General features: G+C 48.6%; 1 protein-coding gene across 2 annotated transcripts; it reads right to left on the bottom strand.

Moving 5' to 3' along the window:
• Positions 1–1,931: 1,931 nt before the first annotated feature.
• LOC119401972 (uncharacterized) lies at positions 1,932–13,729 on the bottom strand. 2 transcript variants are annotated; one of them, XM_037669001.2, is made up of 3 exons: positions 13,031–13,729; positions 3,291–3,528; positions 1,932–2,519 (listed from the first exon to the last, which is right to left on the bottom strand). In XM_037669001.2, the coding sequence occupies exons 1-3, from the start codon at positions 13,514–13,516 to the stop codon at positions 2,506–2,508; spliced, it is 738 nt and encodes a 245-aa protein (XP_037524929.2). In that variant the 5' UTR covers positions 13,517–13,729; the 3' UTR covers positions 1,932–2,505. The 2 variants fall into 2 exon arrangements, with proteins under 2 accessions (XP_037524929.2, XP_049274420.1); XM_049418463.1 differs by having other exon boundaries at positions 3,291–3,323; positions 12,826–13,728.
• Between the last annotated feature and the right edge of the window lie 401 nt (positions 13,730–14,130).

The following is a 14,130-nucleotide window of genomic DNA, read 5'->3' as shown; positions in this document are numbered from 1 at the left end:
CAGTTTCCAAAATTCTCACATCGGTTCTCGAATTGAGAAGGGATCAAACTGTGATTACCCACTCCAAGGTGATGTTTTGAAAAGGAATTGCTTCAGTTTCCAATGAAAATGAAGGTGGGAAACCAAGTTAATGGCAAAGAATAGCGTTCGTGATCTATTTTATACCGACATCGCAGAACGGGCAGTCGAAGGTAGAACAAATGCAGAAGAAAAGAGGAATATTTTTTTGTATGGTGGAACTATGCGTAAATGCAGGTTCAGTGTGCTGGCAAGACGAAAAAAGAAATCGGATACAGGGCTTTGAATGGCTGTGGGCCGTCGATGACGGCGTTTACTTGCGCCCACTTTGAATTAGTGACCGCCTTATAGGTTCATTTTTAATAAGCGATATCTACATCATCTTTTAGAGTGCAGCAGTGCAGGAATCGCCTAATTATCTATCAATTCATTTTCTGAATCCCGATCATTGTCGTAATCAGCTACTTTAAGTGCGCTACACGAGGAACGCCTTAATTATATCCAATTTGTCCTTTTCATTGCCATCCGACTCCTATTTTGTGTTCACAAATTTCTTCGTTTCATCTCCCCAAACAACTCTCTGGGCCATCGGCTAAGTTTTGTATCTATTGGTATTAATTCCGTCGCTTTAACTGACAGCCGATTATTCTTTTCGGATTACGTGGCCTACTGAGATCATTCTGTTTATCTTAATGATAACAGGAGATCGGATACGTCAGTTTGTTCTCTGATTATCTCTGCCGCCTTTCCATATTGACCGTGCCAGATACTATTTTCAGTTTCTTTATGCCATCCTCTATAGCTAAGATGTGTATTTCCGACTTGTGAACTTGTACAACGTAACTGACCACGTAATTTACACCTCTGACGACTGCTGTTATATGTATGCCTCGACTGCTTTTTTAATGTAACTGTTCGTCTCAATCTCTGACCGCTTAATACTTCCGTGAGCGGGCATATCCCAGACGAGAATTGCACTCTACTAAAGACCATTTCCTTCTGGCCATCATATGTTTGCCCGTGGTGCCCGTCTCATTTTTAGTGTTTTCCGGCGTCGCCAACGACACATGTGCGCCCCTCAATAACTCGTCCCATGTTTTCTGGCTGTTTCTGCAAGCGACAACCGCTTTTAGAAAACGCATGAACGTAAGAAAGAATTCGGAACATGTATGTCAGAATGAAAGTGGCAACGATTTCTGTTCACATGTCAGCCAGTTGATAAAAGAAAGCACGACGTAGCGGCCCCAAGTTTCCGTGCAGTGCGTAGCACGAGCCATTTCCCGAGCGCTTCATCGCTGTCCTGGTCGAACATGTAAATGTAATTTCCTAAACATTCTTCACCCCTGTGGATTCTGTTTCGTACTTTTAATTGCTTTTATAGCCGCTACGACGTTTAGTCAAAGATGCACATACCTTGTCAGCGTTATTTGCGCAATTATGTGTTCAGAAAATTGGTGCAAAAACCGGGTTCCGCTGCTTCTCGCCGATATTACTCACTATCGTTGACTGGAATTAACGCTCACGCGATATAATGAAAAAAGTTGCAACGGCATACGTAAGGTTCGCTATGATGTAATTGGACACTTCGCTATGGCCACTGCACGCTAAACGTGAAATATGTTTACATAGACTTCAACACCTGTGTAGTGTCACCCCACATTGGACAGTTTATGGAACGTAAGTGCAGCTAACACATGTGGGCACGGACGACGCATTCGTATCTGATAGCGCAATTGAACGTAGCAGTTTGCAGCGAAAACCGCTTGCAGAAAACGCGCGAACGTAAGAAAGAATTCAGAACATCGATGTCAGAATGAAAGTGGCAACGATTTCTCTTTATTTTTCAGTCAATTGATAAAAGAAAGCACGGACGCTTTCGACGGAAACGGCTACCCGAACGCTGGTGTCTCCTGCTGTCTTAAATTTCAGCCGCATATACATGCGGCCACGTCAAGAACTGCGCGGGTTTCAAAATGTTCGAAGCTGCCGATTCAGTCAGCTTTGTCAGAAGTGCGCGGATCGACGCTTTTGAAGTACGCACTGCTGAATAAATGTTCTGGGAGCAAGAAATATGAACACCGACATTATGTCCAACACCTTGTTTCATGGCACTTCGAGTCTTTCGAGGTGCTTTGCAGTATGCAGTCTTCTCTGGAGGTACGGTCACGTTCTACTCAGGATTCCAACGTTGACAAAGCGTGGACGCCATTCATACGGTATACAAAAGCGGGTGCAGTTCTGGACCTGTTAGTTCCACATAAGCTTGGAGGCTTGACGAGGTTGCTCTCGCATTCGGGACGTAAAGGCGGTGTGTTCGCTGACCTCTTGCACGTAGTGTACTCAGAGGCCTTGTTGGATTTCCTCGTGGCATGCAGTCTCGCAACAACTACACGTGAGGCATAGTTTTCGTGCTCCGTGACAATGCCTTCCCATGGCTGCTGCGAAGCTAGAAGGAAAGCCGCCCCACGTACTCGTACATCTTTCTTGTCAACGGCCTTGGCCTGCAGAGACAAAAAGAACATGAGATATTAAGAAGCGCCAACAGGAAACTCACAAATGAATAGATGGCGAGTAAAATTCTACTCAGAAAAGGGGGGATACAATAGCGCGAAATCCTTAAAACACCCAAGGGGTACAACGTTCCACTGTGGCTGTGACACATGCCTGGCGTGATTACTAATAAGGTATAAGCCGGGTGCTTTCGTCTATCGAAAGCTTGCATGTACTGGACATAGAACACCTAGTTGCTTTTGTACAGACCGAGCCTATGCTGATCTGACCAACCAGACGAACGCGCAAAGTCTGTCTAACAATGATTGAAGCACTGTAATTCCTGGTTTGTCTACAGACTGCTTGCCGCACGGAGTCTCAGAAATCTGTACCGTCAACTTGACAAGACCAAAACGACGAAATTTTTCTTCGACTTGCTTGAAACGCAACATGGTAGTTTAACCTCAAGCAAGTTTTTTGTATGCTCATTTCTTTTGTCTTTTAAAGCCTTAATTCCATTTCTCAAGCGTAGGATAGCAAACCGCATGCAAGTCTGGTTGATCTGCCAGCTTTTTCTTACACTGCTTCCCCTTAAACAGGAACAGTATGGAGCCGGAAAACAAAAGCGCACGAACGTAGCTTTCTTTGATAATAAGTCACTAGAATATTTCACGTATATGTAGAATGCATCCCAAAAAGCCAGTAACAATCAATATATTTTAGGTCGGCCTAGACAATCTGTAGGCGATGACAAATAGGAAAGCCGAAATGACGTGTCTTACCTTGCTCACGTCTGACCGAACTTAAGTCCAGCGTTTGCTCTTGTGGGTCAGAATTGGGAGTAAAAACAAACCGTGCTGCAAGGCTTGGATCCTTATCCAATCTAAATACTGTCGGACCGTCGAGGTCTGTGTGGGCAGCACTGAACGCAGTGTTAATGTCTGGATACATTCCATTCAGTAGTTCCACGCTTGCGCCTTCCAGGGCGACTTGGAGGGCGTTCGCGAGTATAAACCGATCCTCGGACGTTTCGGCATACGCGACCGCAAAGCGCTGCTCCTGCCAAAGAACAAGGAACGTGACTGTGTAGCGCCTCTCGAACGGATGCGAGCCACAACGCATTATCATGCAGACGTATAACGCCCCATGGAAGTGTCTCGCATCGAACGTTGTGGGTAGACCGATAGAAGGCAGCTCGTAGCGCAGGGCACCAAGAATCGCAAAGCAGTCGACCTGCAGCACCGAGGGGCCGAAGCGGTACACCATCCATGGGCCGGTCATATCTCTCGGCATGAGCCAGCAGTAAAGCCAGGCGACTCGCTGTAGGCATGTAGACTCGGTGATGGATGCTTCTAGAACCCGCAGTATTTCCCGGACGGGCATCCGCAGCGGTAAGATTCCTAGCCGCGGTAACCAGGGCACGTTGTCTTCGTCAAGGCGTCGCAGCTCCCGCTCCGGCAGTTGGTGGAGACGGATGTGCAGCGCTGCCAGGACAGTGTGTACCATGCTCGCAGAAGGCTGAGTTCGCCGGAAAGGTTGCGCATGTCGCTCGGTTAGACGCAGAGGGGTAGCGCGACGCTTTGGACCAGAACCGTTAGTGGCTCGCGCAGTGAATGGCTCACGAGCGACTCACTTGTGGCAATAGCTGCGCCGAACGCGGCATGCGATGCTAGTGTCCGCAAGGTAGCGTGCGTGTCGAGCCGGCGAGTAATTTTGAAAAATTGTCGAGTAAGTAGAGATGACGAGTGTCTTCACTGTAGTGATATTGATTGTCGTTGTGACCGTTCCATTCCGAAGCTTACAAGATAGCCGCTATAGAGTTACGCAAGCGCCGAGGAAGCACTACGTAAGGCGTTCTTCGACTGAAGACTAAGCGCGTTCATATCTCCCACCCATCCCGATAGCGATGTGCGAGTGGAAGATAAGGTGCATAAAAAAACAAAGAAGAACGATATATTTTTTGCACTGACGCTTTCCAATAGCGCGCACCTGCAACCGAAGCGCGTTTCTATATCCAAAAGAGCGCCACAGCTACCATAGCAGAACTTTCGGTCGCAATCATATATGGATGGTCATGTGACTTGAACATAAGCGCCATATATGACGTAATTGGTAGAGCCGCCAGTCACCATCGGCTCTGGGTCAGGCTTAGTTAAGCTGGCAAAATGATTACCATTGCGAAGTGGTACGACATGGGCCACTCTGGTGACGTAGCTGTGGTGACGACGTAGGTAACTGTGGCGTTTGTGGTGTCTTGACTTCTTTCTTGTGTCCATATTTGCGCGCCCTGCCTTTTTGAATGAGTATGTAAACTGGCCGAGAATTGACACGTAGGGGCCAACAGTGGTCATTGGCTAAATAGTGATTTTTATACGACGCCCCGAATATTCTTACCTTTTAATAAAATTTTGGCGATAGTATGATGTCATTCGTGACGTTTCTTCTCAGATCACGTGACTTTTCTCCATGTGACAGCCACCGGGAGTACCTCTATTGCGCTCTTTAGGATGTGTAAAAGACGCGTAACGAAACTTCGGCGAACCGGCCAGAAGAAAAATCAAATACAGAATTTTTATTCTCCGTCCAGTGTAAAAAAAAAAAAAAAACATGGCTGATCCTCCTTTCATCGGAATCGGTATTCCACGAAAGTGAAACATCTCTTCACAGGGGTAGTTGAGCGTTTATTGTGCATTGTTTCGCCACAAGGGCGAAGGAATGAATGCTACAGCAGCAAATTGTAATGTCACGCGAAGAATGGCAAGCAGTTCGAAACTTGCAGCGCGCTGTAATGGAGAAAGGACGCACGAAAAGAACATACACAGGACGAGCGCGAACTAACAACTGTCACGATTGTTAGTCGCGTACGCCGAAACATTCGAGGATCAGCTTATACTCGCGAACGCCCTTCACGTCGCCCTGTACTGCGCAAGCGTGGAACTACCGAATGAAATGTATGCACACGTTAACTCTGCGTTCAGTGCAGGCCACACAGATGTCGACGGTACGACATTGCTACGGTTGGAAAGTAAAATGCTTGGGACAGATCGCAAGCATTGCAGCGTGGTTTCTTTTATTGGGAATTCTGACCCTCAAGAGCAAGCGCTGGACCTAAGTTCGGCAAGGCGTGAGGAGCGTAAGACACGGCATTCCGGCTTTCTTTTTGGTCATCGCCTGCAGCTTGTTTATACCGACTTAAAGGATAGTGATTGTTACTGGCTTCGGATCCATTCTATATACAAGTGAAATATTTTAACGATTTATTTTCCAAGTGGACTATGTTTGTTCGCTTTTACTTTCTGGCTCCACTGTCCACGTTTTAGGGAGAAGAGTGAGTGAATGAGTGAGAACCCTATTGTGGTCCAAAAGTGGCAGAAGCTGAACGCGACTGGATGTCCCGCTATCTCAGCCAGGTGGCTCCACCCAGGAAGGTGCCGGAAGCTGGAGCCTCTCGGCGATGTCCCGGGCCCTCTGGACTGCCAGGAGTTGGTTGTTGAGTTCCATGCTGCGCATGGTAGCCTCCCAGGAGGGTTTGTCTGATAATCCTGACCCCGAATTCACAGCCAGAGCATATGTTCGAAATTGCAGTGCTCGTGATAACTGTGCTGACAGTGAGGTGAAAAGTCTGGATCGATTCTGTTGAGCATGGCAGGAGTGATGTACGTTTTTGTCTGTAGTTGTCGTAGTGTGAACGCTTGCGCTTTATTCAATTTAGGGTGTGGAGGGGGGAGGAGCCTGAGCCGTAGTTTGTGAGCTGAGGTGATCTCGTGGAAAGATATTAAGGGACCCTTGAAGTCAATGCATGCCCGTTCCCGTCCCGTCTGAGATGGCCGGTCACCGCCGCGGGTAGCTAGTTCACGCGCTAGCTGGTGAGCCCTCTCGTTAGGGTTGCCGTTTGGGGAGGATGAGATGTTACCCATGTGGGCTTAGGGAGAAGAGTAAGAGTAAGTAAAATGCCGGCAAGTCAACCAGGCGCGCATACGGTTTGCCATCCTGCGCTGGCGGAACGGCATTAAGAAACTAAATTACAGAAAGAAAGGAGCATACAAAAAATTCGCGTAACGTTAAACTACTGAATTTTTTTTTGTCCCAAGGCGTACAGAGCACAAAATGACACTCGACCACACTTCCCTGCCCGGACACCAGGTCAGATCAAGAGTCGGCGTACTGCAAAGCATCTCGAAATACTCGAAGTGCCATCAAACAAGGTGGTGGACAGAATAACGGTGTTCATGTTTTTCTCGCCCAGAACTTTTAAACAGCAGTGCGTACTTCAAAAGAGTCGCTCTGTGCACTTCTGACAAACGTGACGGAATCGGCAGCTTCAAATATTTTGAAAGCCCCGCGGTCTGTGATGTGGCCGCATGGGTATGTGGCTGAAACTTAAGTCGGAAAGAGACGCCAGCCTTTCGCTGGCCATTTTCGCCAAAAGCGTCGGCACAATCTTTTATCAATTTACTGAGAAATAAAGAACAATCGTTGCCACTTCTATTCTCAGACCGATGTTAGGAATTCTTTCGTACATTCGAACGTTTTCAACAATCGGCAGTGCTTGTAAACATGAGGTTCATTCGCGGTATCAGATAGGAATGCGTCATCTGTGCACACATTTGTTATCCGCGCTAACGTTCAATAAACTGACGAATGTGGGATGACAACGTTAAACTGGTACTTTGATCCTAATCTTGTGCTCCGTTAATAAACTTATGATGGTAAAATTAACGACAATAGGATTCTCAGAGATAACATTATTAATTTAAATTTATTCATTGTTTCACTTTAGTGTCCTTTTAAAGGGAAACGGAAGTGGTTTTAGAATGCCGTAAAACTTCGTGTCTAGTAAGGACCGGCATTATTGTCGACGATGCCACAAGGTGTTCCGCGGTTATTGCAGCAGAAGCTATGAAATATATAAAAAAAAGAAGTTTATCTTGCTCGGCCAACGCAAGCGCGCCAAATAGTGGGCGTGGAAACGATCTACGTCATATTTGGTACTTTTGGCGAATCCGCACTGCCCTCCGCCGGAAGCTTCCCGCCGCTCTCTGATACGAACTAACTGCGATAGCGCTGTTTATGTATCCGAGGCTCAAGTAAGTGCAGAGAAGATGAACGTTCTGCAGCTGGGTTACAATATCTGCCATAACGACAACACCAGAGCGCAATGTGAACAGGCGTCTATTATCTTCAACCGTGGCCTCCGTGACTAGCTCTGTCTACGCGGTCCCCGGAGCTAAACGCGGATGCCCCGCTTTAAAGGGGCCGTGCAAGGCTTTAACAAGTAACCATCGAATGTCTTCATTAAAGCACATTATTGCCTCACAAATCGATCGGCGCAATATATTTTAGAATCTGTCAAGCACGAGCGGATTTACAGAGATTTGTCGCACGCTGTAATTGCGTTCTCTCTTCTCTGATCCTGGCGAGCGCGCTGGAAGCTGAACAAGGATTAATAGCACGGGGGAAATAAGTTACGTCACGCGCGTGGCTTGACCTTGGGCGTCTTGTCTTTTGGTAGCGTTAGCTACACTTGCCTAGCCGGAGCCGACTGGCGTGGATCGTCATGAGCCGTCATGCGCGAGGATCAGTGATGCCAAACAGCTGGCTCACAGGAGCCGGCATCTCACGCGCTCTCCGCCGCCACCGCGCGCGGCTCGCCGCTGCTTGTCTGCGCGTTCGGGAGGCGTGGCGTCGTAGCCGCGGCAGACAAACTGGCGCCGGCGCAGACTCCGTCACCACCACGCGCGACTAGCCGACGCCGGTCTGCGCTTTTCAGAGGAGTGACGTCGTAGCCTTGGCAGACGTAGTGGCGCCAGCGCTCGCGCAGCTATTCGCCTTCGCTGTGCAGTCGCCGTCCGACACTGTGCTGGAGCCGCTTGACAGCGCCTCTGACTGGCGTTTGCAGGTGGGTAACGCCATGGAGAAGGAGAGCGCAAATTCTGCACAACGGCGCAGAAGAGCCGAGAAGCTTACCTCATCGGATCCCAAAGTAGTTGCCTGGCAATTAGCGGTTCAGCGTACGAAGAATGAACAGAAGAGGGCTAATAATCCTAGACAATCCGGAAAGCTAAGAATAATCAGCTGAACCTTTGCTAACGCTACGAATATCCTGGCATAGCCTAGCTAAGTCACTGCAATTTTTTTACAGCGAAAGCTGTTATGAGATCATTTCACCGGCCGTTTTTGGCGCCGTACTTGTCCGCCGCCGCCGCCGCCGCCGTCCGTAACCAGTATCGCGCGAAATAAGAAAAAAAACGAAATAAGAAAAAAAACTCCAGGATGGAGTGAGGTTCGAACCTGGGCCCTCTGCGCGGGAGCCCAGTATTCAACCTCTGAGCCATGCCGGTGCTTGAAACTGCTTTGCAAAAAGGTCCTATACAGGCTTCATGTCGGAAAGGAACCACATTAGCATATGCAATATAGCGTGGTAGAAGAGTAAAATAAGCACCAAGCGTCGCACAACGCGAATTCTGTAACCAGGCGTCACACAATGCGAATTGCGCAACGAGTAGGTTGTTGAATGCTTCCAACCCATTACAAAGGACTCTGCCATAATTCTTTATCGTCATCAGGCACAGCATCAACAAAGTGCGCATAATGCCTTACATGCGTATAGCAGGTACCAACGCTCTCCGTAGAATGACGAAAAATGGCACAGTGCCTGCTCCCCTACTTCTCAAAAATTACAATGATTTATAGCGTAGTGGGTTCCTCACAAGAACACTTGTATTGGTTGCCAAGGAAGCCCATAAGCGCATGATCCACTTCCTCGGGGTCTCAGTAAAATTACACTGATTTATAGCGTAGTGGGTTCCTCGCAAGCGCACTTGTATTGGTTGCCAAGGAAGCCCATAAGCGCATGATCCATTTCCTCGGGGTCTCAGTAAAGTTCTTCGCCCCCCCCCCCCGTCTCTCTCCGACGTCGACGTATGTTATACAGCATGACGGGAGAGGGAAATAGTGACCGGGCGTCACCCAATGCAAATTACATAAATGGTGGGCCGTTTAAAGATTCCAACCCATTACAAAGGGCTGAGCCATAATTCTTCATCGTCATCAGTCGTCGCGTCAACAAAGTGCACATGATGCCTTACTGACGTGTAGCTGGTGCCTCGCTTCTCCGCAGAATGACGAATAATGGCTTAGTAGGTGCTTCCCAACTTCACAAAAAAATTGTGATTTATGGCGTAGTGGGTACCTTTCTAGTGTACTTGTTTTGTAGCCCCAAGAGAGCTTAACGGGCTCTAGAAACGCTGCTCTTCCAGCTTTCGCTGTGACTGTGCTGCGGTTTCAGCGCAGGCCTGGCGGTTTTTTCTTCGGACGCGCGGCTTACCCTCAGTGTGATCGCGAGCGCGCACGTGGGCACGCGGCGGCCTCGGTAACTAATCAGCTCACGATGCTCGAATTAGCCAATGGCCGTGAATTTGGGTATATGACGCTGTCAATTCGGTATATCTAATCTTTTGTACACAGAAGAGGGAACAATTTCTGGATGGCTTTGAAAATGAATTGTGTATTCCAGGCCGCGGGCTGTGCTACGATGTTTGGCTTGCGTGCTCTCAGAAGCCTCGACTACCGATCGGCAGCGTTCTCTGGCCATGCTTAAAATGTGTTGCAGGGCTCCTTCAACAGTGCTGCTGCTGCAGATGACACGCCATTTCGATGGTGACATCACCGCATTGCCGCAGCGTCTCAGGAAGCCCTGCGGCTGCAGCCACTGTTTTCTGCCAAAAAAGTCTTTTTGCGTTCGCTTTCCAGAACTCTCACATGGGTTGTCGAATTTAGCAGGGATAAAACTGTGATTACCCACCCCAAGGTCATGTTTTAGAAAAAAGTGCTTCAGCTTCCCTTGAAAATAGAGGTGGTAAACCAGGTTAAGAGCAAGGGATAGCGTTCTTCATCTAATTTATACCGATATCGAGAACGGTTAGTGAAGATAAAACAAATGGAGAAAAGAAGAGGAATATTTTTTTGCGCGGTGGAATTATGTGTAAATGTAGGTTACGTGTGCTCGCAAGACGAAAAAAATCGGATACAGGGATAAAGTGGCAACGATTTCTCTTTATTTTTCAGTCAGTTGATAAAAGAAAGCACGGACGCTTTCGATGAAAACGGCTACCGGAACGCTGGTGTCTCCTGTTGTCTTAATTTTCAGCCACATATCCATGCGGCCACGTCTAGAACTGCGCAGGTTTCAGGATGTTCGAAGCTGCCGATTCAGTCAGCTTTGTCAGAAGTGCGCGGAGCGACGCTTTTGAAGTGCGCACTGCCAGTTAAAAGTTCTGGGAGAGAGGAATATGAACTATGATATGAACTATGAGAGAAATATGATATTCCGTTCAACACCTTGTTTCATAGCACTTCGAGTCTTTCGAGGTGCTGTGCAGTATGCCGTCTTGTCTGGAGTTCCGGTCACGTCCTACTCAGGATTCCAACATTGACAAAGAGTGGATGCCATTCATACGGTATACAAAAGCGGGTGCAGTTCTGGAGCTTTTAGTTCTATATAGGCTTCGGGGCTTGACAAGGTTGCTCTCGCATTCGGGACGTGAAGGCGGTGTGTTCGCTGACCTCTTGCACACGGTGTGCTTCAGAGGCCTTGTTGCCATTCCTCGTGGCATGCACTCTCGCAGCAACTACACGTGATGCACAGTTTTCGGGCGCCGTGTCAGTGCCTTCCCATGGTGGCTGCGAAGCTAGAAGGAAAGCCGCCCCACGTACGCGTGCATCTTTCTTGTCAACGGCCTTGGCCTGTAGAGACAAAAAGAACATGAGATAACAAGACGCGCCAACAGGAAACTCACAACTGAATAGATGGCGAGTAAAATTCTACTAAGAAAAGGGGGGATACAATGCGCAAAATTCTTAAAACACCCAAGGCGTACCACGTGAAACTGTAGCTTTGACAGATGTGTGGCGTGATTACTAATAAGGTATAAGCCGGGTTTTTTCGTCGATCGAACGCTTGCACGTATTGGGCATAGAACATCCAGTTACTTTTGTAGAGACCGACCCTACGGTGATCTGAGCAACCCGACAAACGCGCCATGTGTGTCTAACAATGATTGAAGCAATGTGATTCCAGATTGATCTTCAGACTGCTTGCCGCTCGGAGGTTCTGAATTCTGTACTGTCAAGTCGTCAAGACACGAACGACGCAATCATTCCTCGACTTGCTTGAAAGGCAACATGGTAGTTTAACTTGACGCGATTTTTTGTGTGCTCATTTCGTCCTGTCTTAATGCCTTAATCCCAATCCCTAGCGTAGGATGACAAAAGCGCATGCGGGTCTGGTTGACCTACCGGCTTTTTTCTTACTCTTCTTCTTCCCCTTAAAATAGGAACAGTAGAGCCGGAAAGCAAAGGCGCACGAACGTAGCTTTTTTGTGTTAAATCACTACAATATTTCACGTATATGTAGAATGGATCCCAAAAAGCCAGTAACAATCAATATATTTTAGGTCGGCCTAGACAAGCTGTAGGCGATGACAAACAAGAAAGCCGAAATGACGTTTCTTACCTTGCTCACGTCTGACCGAACTTAAAGGACCCCTGACAGCAAAATTTTTGTTGGTGACTTTTTTACTGTAATTTGTAGCTTTGGGTCTGGTAATCCCTAAGTTAAATCGTAAATGCTCTAGCGTATCGTATAACTAATTCTAGCGTAGTTAATTGTGACCATTTTAGCGTCACTTCAAAACGCCCGCCTAAAAACCACAAGAAACTAGCGACCCATGCGGGGAGCGTCAAAGACCACGTGCGCTCAAGCTGTGGTGACGTAGAAAGCGCGGTTTTCAAATCGGGGCCCCGCGCGCGGTAGAGATTGAAAGTATGTGGGTGCCTCGGTATGGGTTAAACCTGTTAAGCGCGTGACCCCTCACGAAAACTACCTCGAGAGCAGCCCGACAACAAAGCGAGAGGGGTGCGGAACAATAGGCCTCGCCGGGTGCCAGTCGTCGTATTGTGCATGTGCGCCCCGCAAACGCACGCCGCACGCTTCGACACAGCAAAGAGAGTGAAAGCATGGCTGGCAGTCGGCTCCAAACACACTCAGAGATCGTCGACGTCATTGTTACTAGCGTATCGTCACTCAGGGTGATTTTTGTGCAATGTATCACACCGAACACGTAGCACTAGTGTCGATGTTGCAGGGCAGCCGATTTTTTGTTTTTTCTCCTACGCTGTTTGACATCGAATTAAAATAACTTCCACGCGACGGATGCCGTTCAAATTTGGCCAAAAAGACCTATGCATACCAAGCGATCGAATGATGGGCACATCTCGATCTTGAAATTTGATGTCAGTGCTCCTTTAAGTCCAGCGCTTGCTCTTGCGGGTCAGAATTCGGAGTAAAAAGAAACCGTGCTGCAATGCTTGGGTCCCCTTCCAATCTAAGTACTGTCGGACCGTCGAGGTCTGTGTGGGCCGCATTAAACGCAGAGTTAACGTCTGCATACATTCTATTCGGTAGTTCCACGCCTGCGCCGTACAGGGCGACGTGGAGGGCATGCGCGAGTATAAGCCGAACCTCGGACGTTTCGGCATACGCGACCACAAAGCGCTGCTCCTGCCAAAGCACCAGGAACGTGACTGCGTAGCGCCTCTGGAACGGATGCGAGCCACAACGCATTATCATGCAGACGTATAACGCCCCATGGAAGTGTCTCACATCGAACGTTGTGGGCAGACCGACAGAGGGCAGCACGTAGGACAGGGCCCATAGAATCGTAAGGCTGTCAACATGTAGCGCCGAGGGACCGAAGCGGTACACCATCCATGGGCCGGTCATATCTCTCGGCATGAGCCAGCAATAAAGCCAGGCGACTCGCTGTAGGCATGAAGACACGGTGACGGATGCTTCCAGAGCGCGCAGTATTTCTCGGGTGGTCACCTGCAGCGGCAATGTTCCGAGCCGCGGTAACCAGGGCACGTTCTCTTCGTCCAGGCGTCGCAGCTCCCGCTCCGACAGTTGTTGGAGGCGGATGTGCAGCGCTGCCAGGACACTGTCTACCATGCTCGTAGAAGGATGGGTTGGCCGGAAAGATTGCGCATGTTGCTCGGTTACACGCAGAGTGGTAGCGCGAAGCTATGGACCAGAACCGTTAGCTGCTGGCGAAGTGAATGGTGGACGACCGATTCACTTGTCGCGATAGTTGCGCCGAACGCGGCATCCCATGTTAGTCCGCGCAAGGTAGCTTTCATGTCGAGCCGGCGAGTAATATTCAAAAATCGTCGGGTAAGTACAGATGGCGAGTGCCTTCAATGTAGCGATGCAGAATGTCGTTGTGACCGCTCCATTCCGAAGCTTACAAGATAGCCGCTATACTGTTACGCAAGCGCCGAGGAAGCACTACGTAAGACATTCATCGACAGAAGAGCAAGCGTGCTTAAACATACTAAGCGCATGTCATAGCCTTCATATCTCCCACCCATCCCGATAGCGAAGTGCGAGTGAAAGATAAGGTGCATAAAAGAACAAAGAACAACGAATATATTTTTTTCACTTGTGCGTTTCGCTGACGCTTTCCAATAGCGTGCACGCGCAACCGAAGCGCGTTTCTGTATCGAAAAGAGCGCCACAGCTACCATAGCAGTTTCGCTCGCCGTCATATTGACGCGAGGTAGGCT

The sequence above is a fragment of the Rhipicephalus sanguineus genome, chromosome 8, assembly GCF_013339695.2.
Source record: "Rhipicephalus sanguineus isolate Rsan-2018 chromosome 8, BIME_Rsan_1.4, whole genome shotgun sequence".
Classification (NCBI taxonomy): Eukaryota; Metazoa; Arthropoda; class Arachnida; order Ixodida; family Ixodidae; genus Rhipicephalus; species Rhipicephalus sanguineus.
The sequence above is the reverse complement of the archived record's forward strand: the minus strand, read 5'-3'. Positions and strand labels throughout refer to the sequence as shown.